We start from the raw sequence: 14,352 nt of genomic DNA, 5'->3' as shown, positions 1-14,352 counted from the left end.
CGGGAAAACTATTTATACGGTTGCCTGTTCCGCCGTAAGGCCTGTTTCTTACCTGATGTGGGGTGGAATGCCCATATCTGTGGTCACTTGTCTCTCATCGGCTGGGGCGAGGAGAGAGAGTAACGAGGCAGGCGGCCAACATCAGTTATTCCAGAGCTGGACAAACTCGCTCCAAATGGATTACGGAATTACACAGAGATTCGGTTTTTGTAACTCTACCACTTGGTGCGTTCAGCTACAGAATCGATCAGCAGAGTGACCAGATGACAAGGGCTATAGGTCTGGGCACTATTCCAAAGGCTGAACATCATGTGCAAGATTCCGAAAAGCCCAAATGCCGTGATAATTGCCGTTTTTTGAATGTCTTTAGGCGACACAGAAATCTGCATGAATGACTTCACACAGTCAGTTTTGCTAAATATAACTGAGACCACCAATACATGCCTAAAATCCTGAAGCTGTGGTAGCGGATATCGGTCTGTTAACGGTTGTGCTTTTAAGGCACGACAGTCAGTGCGTGCTTCCATTAACAAGGGAAACTCCCTATCACAGCCACCTCAGATTTAGGAGTAAGATGGCACAGTGGATAGCCCGTCAAAAACTGAATACAGATCAAGTGTGAAAACACTGAATTGTGAAAAAAATAAGCAAAATAGGAGCAGTGAAAGGTCCAAGCTCAAATTTTGCAACATTTGAGTGAACTTAAATAGCTAGGACATTGTGGCTGTATGGTCACTGTTGGACTGCGAAGGGGGAGATGTGTGTCCAAATCTCCTTTCTACCGCCCTTTTTTTTCACAAAATTATAAACTGTCCATTTGGTCATTGACATGTCTGTTCTCTGTATTCAAATTTGTGTCTGTGTAATGGTTTGATGTCTGATTGTAACAGCAAGGTGTAGAGAAGGGACCTCTAGACACATGTACCTCCTATTTCTTCTACATATGTAGTGCATGCTATGACTCTTGCATTCCGTTTTAGGAGTTTTGACTCTTGAATTCCTTCCTTGTAACATAGTTCACAGCCGTTTGTTGTTTTCAATGCTGTGAGAGGTTCATGCAGCATCTCGCCAGCTCTCATTATTCATTACATTTACTTGTGATGGTAATATATTCTTACTACATGACTCATATTCTATAACCAATATTTAGTACAATAATTGCCAAGACTACAGGATGGGGAACAGATACGTCAATAACCGAATGGAAAGTTCATAATTTTGTGAAAAAATGAGCCATAAGGGAAATCTGAACACAGATCTCCCACTGTACAGTCAAACACAGTGACCACAAAAGCACGACAAAGCCAGTCTTGCAGTTCACTCTTTGTTGCACATCATTAGCTTGGCTTGTTCACTGTTCCTGTTTTGCTTCTTTTTCACAGTTAAGTAGATCTTCTTCCTGTTTTCATGCTTGATGTGTGTTCAATTTTTGACGGGCTTTCCACTGGGCCATTTTACCACTAAATCTGAGAGGGGTGCAATGGGGAGTTTCCATTGTAAGTGCAAGGTAGGGAACAAGGGGGCTGCAAGATGGTCAAACAATGCCATGTTACAACATGGCCTTTGCTACAGTGAGTCACTTCAGCACAAGTTGATGCGAACAGCGCAAGATGAGTAGGTCACGTATTTGACAATGTAGTGCATCGTCGAATGTTTTGCATCCTTCAGGGCATAGGTGTGAGAATGAACTCCAGGTCTCCAGTTTGTCTGTGTACAGTCTGGAGGACTCGCTTAACAGTGAAGAATGTGACTGGTTGTCACTGCCCTGCTATTTTCAAATTTGTTATTGAATCAATCAGACGAGCATTCGTGATACCAGCTAATAAGCTGTAGTGGCTGACAAAATCTACCCAGGATTGGCTCACTGACAACAGTGACAGTAAAAGTTCACATGAATGTTCAGCAAAGCCCAAGGTCCAAATATTGGTGACATGTGCCATGTGTTTTTATTGTTGAATCGTTTGCCACCATAAGAGACAGTGTCTCAGCCTTCTCTTAGCATTAATCGGATAATATAGACAGATTAGAACCCATGTCGCCAAGGTACGTTGCCCTGATAGCCCATTCCATTAGGGAGAGATGCCTGGATACTGTACTGCAGCAAGGTTTGCAGTTGGCATTTGGGTGTCAGCAGGAAGGCTGACACTTTGTCACTCTGTTGGCAAAGCAGGAATGACACCAGCACAAGTGGCTCAGCAGCTACTCTGACGTCGGCTGCGTGCCACTCGAATGGCTGGTACTGTACTGATGGTTGCAAGAGCTGGACTGGTGGTAGTGGAATCTGCTGCCACTACGGCCCCTGCTGCTGTGTCTGTGAGGGTACCAAATGGTCAACCTGTGTGACGAGTGCTGTCACCTGGGTGGCCTAGTTCTGAACTAGGTGGTGCCGTTTGGCATCTGGCCTGGTGGCTGCAGGAGATGTGTGTCACCAGGGAGTGAAATTTACTGATGGGGCTACAACATTGTAGGTTGCTACAGCAACAGTACTAAGCGCCATTGCATTTCATGTGCCCGATCATCCAAGTCTGCAGCAGCATCCAGCTGCATTTCTGTTTGAATGGCAATGAGCACTTGCACTTGTTATGGGAGGCTGCATGTCCATACAGCATGCAGCACTGAGTCCCAGACCATGTCTGTCTGTGCAAGGCTCCGCAGGTTGTATAAGAACTCGGATGGCCTCCTGTCACCACACTCCTCTTGGTCCAGCAACTGATGGACCTGTTATACCTGACACCATGAAATTTGCTGGTTTAACTGCTCTTTCAGTTGGTTATACAAAAACTGCATCGGCAAGGCAGTGATTATGTCGTGCACTTCATCTCCATAGTCCTGATCTAGCTGGCTCATGATGTGTTCGAATTTGGTGTTGGCACTAGTGATGTTGCTTTCAGTAAAACTGCCTCTACTTGGCTAAACCATAGGATTGCATCACGAGGCCAAAAGGGCAGCATTCTAACCAACACCTGTCCTGTGCTTGCCACTCCTGCAACAGTAGGTGGTGTCAGTGTGGCCATGCTTTCCATGTTTCTCTGAGATGGCTCGAGGTGGAAAGAATCTGTCATGCGGAGAGTACCTGTGGCTCTCTCTCCAGCAGCTGGTTCCACGCTAACTGCTCATCTTATTATCGTTTGGCTTTTGTCTATTGTCTTTTGCAGTTCTTCCAACGTTGTCATCTTGGTGTAGTGTCTAAATCTAGATGGTACGTCCACAAGAAAAATCACTGCTCACATGCAAGGATGTAAGTGTTAGATCAACTGCAGTTCTGCATCATGCCCACAGACGAAAGATGACCACATATTTAGCTTACAGATCAAATTAGGGTCACCAGTGAAGCGAGAACACTTGTGTATTACTGCTTACATGTCAGTCGTGCAGTAAGCTGACTTTACTGTTACACCCATGCACTTCACTCAGGATGTAGGCTATGGTGATGGTGTGGTGATGAGAACTGATAAGTACACATTTACCAAAAATATATTTATTCTGTAAAAATGAGTAAATGAACAAGTGACAAAAACAAGATCTGACAGCAATGTCTATTAACCAGTAATAGTGATAATGGTGTCTACATAATAGTTCCACTCTAACACCAATCCAAGAGGCTGTACACTACATGGTGATGAGCATTTCATCCAATTGCAGCTGTGCGGGAGAATGGAAGCATGACTGAAGCACTTTCCTCTCAACTGTTGGGTTCTGTGTACTTTGCGGATACGACATAGCCAAAGCAAAAACAAACGTGATGCACCAAACAAACTTCCACACATGTTGATGGTGAGCTTGTGTTAAGCTTGACCCACATAGTTGGCGGATTGAACTTACAGTCTATGGAAAGTGCATCTGTACAGTAGGGTGACTCAGTTCATACTGTATTGCTTTTGCTTGCCCAAGCCCATACATGCCACACATTGCCAGAATGTTGCCTATTGGTAAGCAAGCATGCCAATAGATACCTGACGCAGTTAACTTGGACCTGCTGTGAGCATTTCTGGTCCATTCATGCATTACTGAAGCATGCCTATGGGTATGCAATAACCAACACAATTACCACCAAACCAAAACCACAATTTTTCTGTGAATTTGACAGATTCTGTACTAATTAAAAATTACTTTCTTACTCACAAATCTGGAGTATCAATCAAAATTTTTATACAGATTGTTAATGTTGAAATTAAGAAAGTAATTAGTACCATTAAAGTAGTGTCAACTGATTTTCTTTGTTCATACTTATTCTGGACAGTTTCTTCATAGTTTTTTGACAGTTAATGTGTACCTGTGAATTTACAGAATAAATTTTGTTGTGGCTTGATGTACAGTGCCCCAGAGGTGATTCATCACTCTGTTAACAATATTGTTCCATGTGGTATTCAGAGAAACAGATTTTAATGGTTTTCTTTGTGTTCGACAATGTGATTTTGCACAGGTAAGCAGTAATGTGTAGTGATACATTTGCATTGTTGTTTGCATGTTATTTGAATCAGAGTAATTATGGTACTACCATTTTTCCAAAATTTTACATAAAATTCACTTCTGTTTGAGTCTGACAAGGAAACTTTTTCAGTATACATTTGATACATTTATGGACTCATAAGCACACATCTGTTTATAAATTTACTTTGTAGAATTATTGCAGTGGATTGGTGATCATATTGTTTTGCAGTAACTATTTTTTTTCCAATTATGGCAAATCGTGTGAAAATCTGCTGTTTCAAATTCTTACTGGTGTGCAGTATGTTTCACCAAAATCAGTACATATAATTTTGCTGAAAGTTAAGTCATTTTTGGGAATGGACATACAGTTTCCCAACTTAGATGCAGCTGCAATCCAGAATTAACTGCCTTATTTCTGAAGTGTAGGCTTATGATGACATGTTCATTGTAATTTAACATATCTGGATACAATTTGTACAGTTTTTTAAATATACAGTACGGTCATGACAGATGACAAGATTATCTTGAAGATTGGAGTGACCAAATACTTAAGAATTCATGGAAATAGAACAGTCTCTGATCATGATCAAATATTCTGTTAGTTTCCATAAATTCTTAATATCACTGATATTAACTTCACAGTACTTTCCCTGCAAAAGAATGCACATTCTCTACATAATTAGCTCTCCATTTGGTTGAAATTTTAAAGCATGAGGACTGACAGTCCAATTTTAGGAAATGTTTAACATAATCTTCAACTGTATCTTAGTCAAAATCATAAAATTTCTATGTTCTACTGTTACATTTTCCTGATTTATCTAAGGAGGTGTAACTATTTTCAGTCAACATCTGCAGACACATGTGTAGCTGGTAGTGTCTATCACTGATGTAATTGAAAAAGAACCATTTTACCACTTTATAGGTCACTGGGAATGAGCCACTGGTTACAAACGTGACTTTTTGCATATGTTATTTCTTTAACCCCACAACTTGAGTACAAAGGGCAACTAAAAACTGGGTCTGGTTATGTTTCGGGTCACTTCTTCCTAGTTTATGTAAGGTTCCTGCATCCCTTGGTGGCTAAAGATTTTCTCTTTCATGTTCTCAAAATTTTAGTTCCTTTACTCAATTTTTTTTTAATAAATGGTGTGACTCTTCAGGCTTTCCAAGTAAATTTGCTGTATTTGTAGCTCTTAGGTTAGATCATGGTCTGTAAATTCCACAATATTCCTTCAAGGCAACAATTCAACATCCTCAGATGGTTTCTCCTGTCAAGAAGAAACTTCCTGATGATTTTCAGAGGTTGTATGAATGAAAAAGTAGAAAATTTAGATAATGCCTTCTACTGAAAGATCAGAAAGATATATGTTCATAAAACCTGCTGCTTGTAATTACAGCTTTTTTAGTCATTGAATTTTTTTGTAGACAGGCGTAAAAATATACCCCAGACAAAATTTGACACAATGTTATCCATCTTTAACCAAGTTTTTGGGCAAACTTTTAATTACAATACATTTGATGTGAATGATGCATACACAAGGCACATTTAGACATATAGAACAACTAAATTCTTTTTTGAAGAAGTTAATTCTTTATACCCCTTTCCCCTTCTATTGCAATGGATTGTCAAGTTTTGTCTTATTTTTATGGAGATGAATTACTGCATTGGTGAGCAGTTATTAACTACATAAAATTTATCAGTTTCATAATAATCACTGCAGTATTACTAATTGCATTACCTTAATAGTGAGCTAGAGTATACATTAATTGTTTCTAAATAAATAACACTAGACTGCATTTTAAAAATTTTGTCAGAAGATTTGTTGAAAGTAGGTGTTTGTGAATCAGTTTTTGTGGTGATACTAGAAATAACTTCACTTTTTATCTATCACATCAGATTTTTACACAAAATAAAAAGTAAAATTCTGATGATTTTTAACTTCTGACCCCACAAATATAAACACCATTTTACACAATATAAGTTTTTAATCAAAATATATTTAAAAAATAAAATACATTGAAAAAATATTCTAGAGAACTTCACTAATTTATTTTGTGGTTACCTTTAAGAAAAGAAGTCAATAGCATTCCCTTAATTTTTAAACTTTCTCTTCTTTGACTTCCTTGCACAGCCTTGCATATAATGATTGTCCCTCCAACATCAGACAGTAATCAGCTATCATAGTTGCACTCCAGTTCCCAATACCTCCTCTCCACCACCTCAATATCTTGGTGAAAACACTCACTCTGCTCTTCACTATAGTGTACAAATTTTCCAGGAAACAGTCAATATGTGAGTGCACAAAGTGGACTTTCACACTCATGTTACAACCCATCTTGAAATTTTGCAGTTGTTTTAAACATAGGATCTTTATTAAACCTATAAAGTGCTCAATAACAGATCAGAAGGCAGTCAATGCTCATACTTTTCTATTCTTTATTTTCTTATCAAGATCTTCATCTTTCATCAATTCCTTTATTTGAGGACCAAAAAAATTCTAGCTTTCAATTTGTCTTGTGTGATAAACAAAAATTTCTTGGAAGGATACTTTAAGCAGGGTCTGTCCTGTGGTAGAGCCTTTACAAATTACTTCATCAAGCCCAATTTTATGAGCAGTATTGAAAGCAAGATTTTATTTTTTTTCTACAAGTGGTTCATGCAGGATAGTTCTAGTTACAGGCATAAAATTTTTCCACTCCAGCCAAACTCTCACAACCGAGTCTTTGCCTTTCCCAATTGTCCTATTTGCATAGAAAGCAAGGCATTTTTGTGAAACCCACTTCATGTTTTAACAGTATTTTGATAACTCTGGAGTAAAAAAAAAAGCTCTTTGTGCTCCTCATGTTGGACACTTGTTAAAAAGTATCTTCATGTTTTCTTAGGTCTCTTTCATTTGAACTGAATGGACCACAGGTATGAAACCATATGCACTCCCATTATGCAACAAAACGTCTTTCACGCTCCTCGTTGGTGAGTCTAGAAAAGGTTTACACTCAGCAGGATCATGTTCAATGGCATAGAAGTGCATTAACTCGTTTATATTATTGCAGTAAACCAAGGACTCATTCTGTGTGAATGAAGAAACTAATTCTTTCTCAGTATGTCTGTACCATTATTAATGTGTTCCTGGTACCAGAAGATTCTTAGTCATTTATTGGGAGCCAAGTAGTTCTGCAGATTCCTTAGGCACATTTAAATCTCATATGTAGCCATTAAGTTCACTCTGATAGAACAGTTGTGGGAGACAGTCACACACAGCCTGGTAAACATGACCATCTTTGGTAATTGCATCAACTCCATTTTCATCACCATCTACTGCCACATTCTCTACAACAGCTGGAGCAAGAGGAGTAATCCGAACTTCTCCATGTGCAACTGGTCCAACAGCTAAATCAATGCTTAGATACACAATTTGTTTCTCACTTTTCGAACTGCACCCCAGAATATTAACTAAACAGAAGTAACAGTCATTAAGGTTATTTTTAAACTTCCTTCACACCACTGGAATTGCAAATGGCATGCATGTTTTCTTTCCTTGTTGTCCACAATCTTGACCTCTCAACACAATAATGACAAACTGTCTTTGGCATCCACTTGTTTTCTGGTCACCAAGTTACATTTTAAAATAAGACTGGTAAGCATTTTTTAACAAAGTCTGTTATAATTATTCTCTGTTTAGGCAGTGTGTAATTTTCACAAATATATGAGTAACAGAAAGCATCAGAGTTGTTCAAACACTGGCATGTTAACATTGTAGTAACTACAAATAACAGGTAAGCTGTATAATTAACACCATCTTAAATATACAGAATAATCACAATATAGCACTGATAATGCAAGCCAGTGAGATAAACAATACTTTCAAGGTCACACAAAACCAACTAGCATCAACAGGTGTAAAAAACTGAAGGCATACAGCACGTTATTGAGAAATTTCCCTCCAACAGTACACATAACCTGATAGCACAATAATATCCTTCGAAGTCAAATAGCAGCAGAACTCTATGTGACATGAAACAAATGAAAACAGATTTGGAATTGGAATAATATGCAGAAGTTGCAAAGGACATTAGTTTCAGTCATCTGATACCATGCGGATTAGTGTAATAAATCTACACATGCAATATTTCTCTGTAAATAATCATCATAATTTTACCAATAAGCTTAATTTGAATACACTTCAATTTCGATAATTTTCAGTGTTTTAATACAAGATAAAGTTTCAAACCATAGTATATGAATTTCTTCATTATTAGTAAAGAGAAGTATCATAGATGACTGTAAGTTCGACATATAAAAAAGTTTTAATGTACCGGAGAATTTCTATTATAAATGCACTGTAAACTACTCACTTATTCATACAATGGTTTTACCTTCATGGTGGATCAGTCATATAGAATTTTTTGAAAGACATTTCCACCATTTGACTAGAAACTGTTCATTTATTTCACACAATCAATATTTCAGCTTTACAGCTATTGTTTAGTGCATGTTGAACTGAAAATTAGTAATGTGTGCGTATCACACTGTGCAGGGTATACTAACAAGAAGTCACTGTCTATGTGAAAACATTACTTACATATTAGAATATATGTTACCTCTCTGTGACACATCATCATTGTAAAAAAACATTTCTGTCTTACAAACCAGTCATCACATTACATGATCCAATACATACCATAAAAACATAATATTGCTGATACTGTGCAAAGTGAATAACCACTGATACACAATATGGTGTAGTTAAGGGCCAGTATGTCTGTATTCGTCACTTCAGTGCAACAACTGACATTAACATTTGTCAAAACAATGGCAGAGCTTGTAACAAAACTGCACGACTGTGCATGCCACACCATCTTTGGGTTACAAGAGGCATTACCCTGAAAGGCATGGTGGATATTGATTTGTCTAAGTGCTTAACACATTCTTGTAATATACATTCATAGCACCCTCTTACAGACATAGTGTGTAACACTCCATACTCGGAATGTAAATTAAGCACTTTAGATACACAATAAAATTTGATTTCAAAAATGATTGTGTGGCTGCAATATTATAAAATCATAATTCACTGGTTCCTGGAAACTTAAAAGAAATCATACCGCTGCAACAATTTTCACAACCAACATGAGATGGTGGAAATGCCACAAAACTTAGAAACTGAAAGATCCTCAAGGACATTTCCCACATGCACCTAAAACATGAGAGTGCCTACAATGCAACACAAATGTTCAGTAAAAGGAAAAGAAATGGGGTGGAATGGGTGGAGTAAGAGGCAAGAGAGGTACAGTTGGCAGGAGGTGCAAGTTGGGGGTTTCTGGGGTGGGGGAGTGGAGAGGGCAGTTGAAGGGGTGGGTGGTGTTGGGATGGATGGGGAATGGGGAAGATTTGGAGGTAGGTATGGGTGGTTGGCAGAAGATGGAACATCAGTGACTATATTACATTCATGACCACACATTTCAATATAACATGAATCTCCACCAAATTAATGTCAGTGTAGTCCCACTACTTACAGCACATGAAGATCTGAAACAAACACAGATTCTACATGTATTTCCAAGATGACAAAACACTATGATATATTGCAGACCTAAACCATATACTGTGATATTCCATGATTATTGTTAATTACATATTAATGTAGTCTTACTATTTACATCATGTGAAGCTCTGAACCCAACAAAATAAGTTATATATACATTTTCAAAAGTGACACACCTTTACAGTCACTTCACTAGTTATAAAACATGGCATTCATTAACAACTATTAGGAGTGATTATAAACTTAATATTTGTATAAAGCATATACTTACTTTGTGGAGGTGGTAGATGTATATGTTAAAAATGACCCCTTCAACTAGTTGCCAATAAAACCAACACCTTAATACAGCTGGAGGAATTTCGTCATTTTTAACATATATTATACTAGCTGACATCCCAAGTCGTCCGTTACAATTATGGATATACGAAGTAGTAGATGTAGGTTAACTTAACCTATGTGGCTCTGCTACAAAACAAAATCATAGTTTACTAGTGTATAAAACCCAGTAATGTAGGGAAGAATTTACAAATTCAATGCAACATTCTGCCATGGGATTTCGTTGCATCAGTCAGGTGCAACGGTAGACATGTAAACTAATAGCATCCAGAGTACTTGTTACCCACAGAGTGAATTTCTGTACATGAGCTACCTGTGTCTTTTGGCACAGCAGTGTAGACTAGTTACAATGAACAAGATGTGTGGTTTGAGAGTAGGCATGTCAGCCCAAAACTGGTAACCACTACATACTGTATATTCATGCAACTGAGGTTGACAAAAGAATCAGATTTAAGGAAGGATACAGGGGGTTTGGAGAGCAAGTGAACTGGAGCTTGAAGAGAAGGCAGGAGTGGACAGCGGGAGGATTATGTGAAAGTTTGTGTAAGGGTACCTATGATTCTGATTCAGAATTGACTTCACCCATATGTGCCATTGCCTCTTGTATATGACACTGCAGATTCAGGGAACCCCCATCATTCTAGTATGAGATCGAGTTTTGACTATGGCTGGTATGCAGGAAGCAGTTAGTTAGTCTGACAGTAGAAAGTGAAATGATATAACAGAATGATGGAGCGAGCACCTACTCACACAGATTATAGTGGTAATGGTTACTTTACAAAATAAATAAAAAGCCTGCGTGAAAGTGCTTTTTAGCGTGAAAGGCCTAGGGCAGATAGGGAATATTTGTTTTAATAATAAATAGATAGTGTTTCAAAATTCAGTCATTATCTTAACAACCCAATCATATTAATGATATTTGGAAGGAACTTAAGATTTTTGTTCAGGGGTGGAAGGTAGTGAAAGGACATGTGCCACTAGGTACATGGTCAGGCCTAATTAGTTAGGTACTTGTACCTTGGATGTAAGAGACCACTTTTTGCTATTGTGTAGAACTTTCGTCCAACTGGCTAACATAAAACAGACAGCTTTTCATTGGAAGAATAAAGGATTGAAACTTACAGTTGTCATGCATGACAGAACACGTGAATGTTGCAAGAATTTGGATGACCGAACCATAAACAGCTAGTGCAACAAAGAAGAAATAGAGTGAACAGTGTACAGCAGTGTACAGGCATCAACCAATTCGGATACAGCAAGCAGAAGCCATGCCAACACTTGCAGCGGACAATGGGAATACAAGAAAGTCGCATCTTGCAACAGCCAGTGGATGGACAAAACTTAAAAAAATATAAGTGTCACAAGTGCTTAGACAAATAACCATGTTGAGAATTTAAAAAGACAACTAACAAAAGTGTGAACTGCACATGGTAGTAGAGTGAAAACCGGAAATAGGTGCATGAAAATGCATGTGCTGTATACAGCAAACGTTTCATCATTGTAGAAATTACCAGAGAAAGAAATTTAATAAAATGAAACCATTGGATCTCAGAAAGAAAACCAAGTGCGAACTGATGAAAAAAGAAAGTGAGTTTTGTGAAAATGGTGAATTTTCAGATTGGTTGATAGCAGAGAATTCGATAAAAGGGGAAGATATTTTGACAGAAATAACTATTGATCTGATCGGCAGTTCATTAGAAGTATGGGGAGGAGACAGCATAGAGGGAGAAAGCACATCAAATATGAACACATGCCAGGTAGCAGGCAGCGAGAGAGCTGAACTATATCCATAACAGCTAGCACAAAAAATGGATACACAGCAAAGAGGAGCAAGGAGAAAGGAATATCAAAGTGGATGGAAGATAAGAAACATTCACAAAAACATTGACAAAATAGGTAGAAAAAGAAAGATATAGTGAAAGTATGATGACCCTCCTGCATAGCATGGCTTCAACAAATTACACAGAAGGAAATATTTAAAAATTATAGGGAGAAGTTAAAGAATTTAAACAGGCACTGGATAACATAATAACAGAATGCAGAGAAAGGTTAGTTGGTTGTGAACTAAGAATTAACAAACCAAGTAAACTTAAATAATGCCAAAATCAGTAAAGTTTGTAAAAATTATATAAAACTGGAAGACACTATTGAAGTGGTATCAACTCTTTCATGCAGCATAAAGAAAAATAAGAGAAAATAACCAAAAAGGTTAATAAATCAAGAGAAAGGTAGAGAAGGTGGTAGGAGAGTTGCAACAAACCATGGAGAAAATGGGTGTATTTGGCACTAAAGAAGAAAATAATACAGTAGATGGGATCCTTAATGGGCAAGCCACAATACTTGGTAAAAGCAGCTCACAAGTGGATTTTATTAATAGCTCCAAATACAGCAAAATTTCATCCCAAGGGCAAACTCCAACCAGCAGCTTTCCTTAAAAACTTTTTAAGTCTGTTAGAGCACAGTTGGGATGAAGAAACAAAAATAAATTATATAGTGAATCACTCAGAGCTTGTAACTGGGGCATATGACTTGAATGAGAATGTATGTCATATGGGGAATTCAAGAGAGTGTTTCTTGACAAATAGTGGTTGAAAAATAAGTAACATGACATACTAATATCAATCTGTAACTGCCCGTGTAATAAAAGGTTGGATGAAACTGTTCTAAACCTGAAAGAAACCACGCCCTTTTTGATGAGAGAATGGTTGTCCAGTGGGTAATACAGCAATTGCTGCAAGATGTCTGTAGCTATATCATGCGAATGATTATATACTCACCAGAACAACCACATATGATAGGCACACAAATGGGGAGGGAGGAGAGGCTGGCGGAAACATTCAGGAACACTTCTGATACTGAAAGATGACCACCAGAAAGGCATGAAGTAGAACAAAGAAGCAAAGGTTGGAGGCAGAGGGGTAGAGGACGTGGAGGTTATACACAACAAAGCTACAAGGAATGGGAATATGACAGCTGCGAAGAAGATTTGTGTAGGATGCACAATTATGGTCAATCAAACTATGAGAATGGAGATATGAGGAGAAGACAGGTGTGGGGTGTGCCGGAATGAATATGAGTCTTGGCAATCAATGTGCAATGGAACTCAAACTATGAATTACCAAGCAGGAAACAGGTAATAGTTTCAGGAGGCACAGCCTGAAATGAAGATAGAAGGACCTCAAATATCTTGCAAAAACGTGGAAATTCGTCTGTAATAGCAAAAGATGGCCTCACCAGTGTGATTGAATGGGCCAGGAATCACCATAACATACCCCTCGTACTTGTTCCTAAGAAAAATAGAAAAAAATCGTCTGGTTTTAGATGCATGCCAAGCAAATAAAGTATTTGAGCAGGGATGAGATAGACCAATAAATATAGAAGAAATACTTCAGAAATTCAAAGCAGCAGGAATCTTCACAAGTTTAGACTTAACACATGACTACCACAAGGTTTCGCTCTATCTCTAATCGAGACCATTCACGGCATTTCTATATAAAGGCTGTTGTTACCAGTATGGGTAATTATCTTCCAGGTTGCATGAATCTGTTTTTGCGTTCATTCAGACATTAAACACAATGCTAGAAGAGAAGTTTTTGAAGAAAATTGCAGTTTACACTGATGATTTGCTAATAGCTAGTGAAAACCGGCAAGGGCATTTGGAGACTGTAAAAGAAGTATGTGAGAAGTGAGAGTTGGTGGAGGCCTATTTGAATTTTCAAAAATCCAAGTCTGGAAAATAGGAAATTAACTTTTGCAATTGACGCTTATGGTATGTCGAATCCATCCTAACTGAGAGCTAGAAAGGAATTTCCATTGCCAATAGACAATATAACACCTTAAGAGTTTGTTCAAATCCAACAGATTCTACTGAGGACTCTTAGGTGACAAAGTACTGAACAGTAGAGTGCTGCATGAAGTGTAGAAGAGAAGTAGTGCATGGTCAGGGCAGATAAATGTACACAAGACTTTCAGGAAATTATGGAGGCACCTTGTAATGCTCCAATATTGTTACACCCAAGCCTAGAAAATGACATTCTACCTG

At 38.0% G+C, this 14,352-nt stretch overlaps 1 protein-coding gene across 1 annotated transcript in view; it reads right to left on the bottom strand.

Moving 5' to 3' along the window:
* Window positions 1-6,254: 6,254 nt before the first annotated feature.
* LOC126427264 (uncharacterized) overlaps window positions 6,255-14,352 on the bottom strand; it is a 121,088-nt gene continuing 112,990 nt past the window's right edge. The window contains exon 9 of the mRNA XM_050089517.1: window positions 6,255-9,958. Coding sequence (XP_049945474.1) covers window positions 9,892-9,958 — 67 coding nt within the window. The 3' untranslated portion in view covers window positions 6,255-9,891. The remainder of the gene's footprint in view (window positions 9,959-14,352) is intronic.

Source organism: Schistocerca serialis, chromosome 11 (genome assembly GCF_023864345.2).
Source record: "Schistocerca serialis cubense isolate TAMUIC-IGC-003099 chromosome 11, iqSchSeri2.2, whole genome shotgun sequence".
Lineage (NCBI taxonomy): Eukaryota > Metazoa > Arthropoda > Insecta > Orthoptera > Acrididae > Schistocerca > Schistocerca serialis.
The sequence above is the reverse complement of the archived record's forward strand: the minus strand, read 5'-3'. Positions and strand labels throughout refer to the sequence as shown.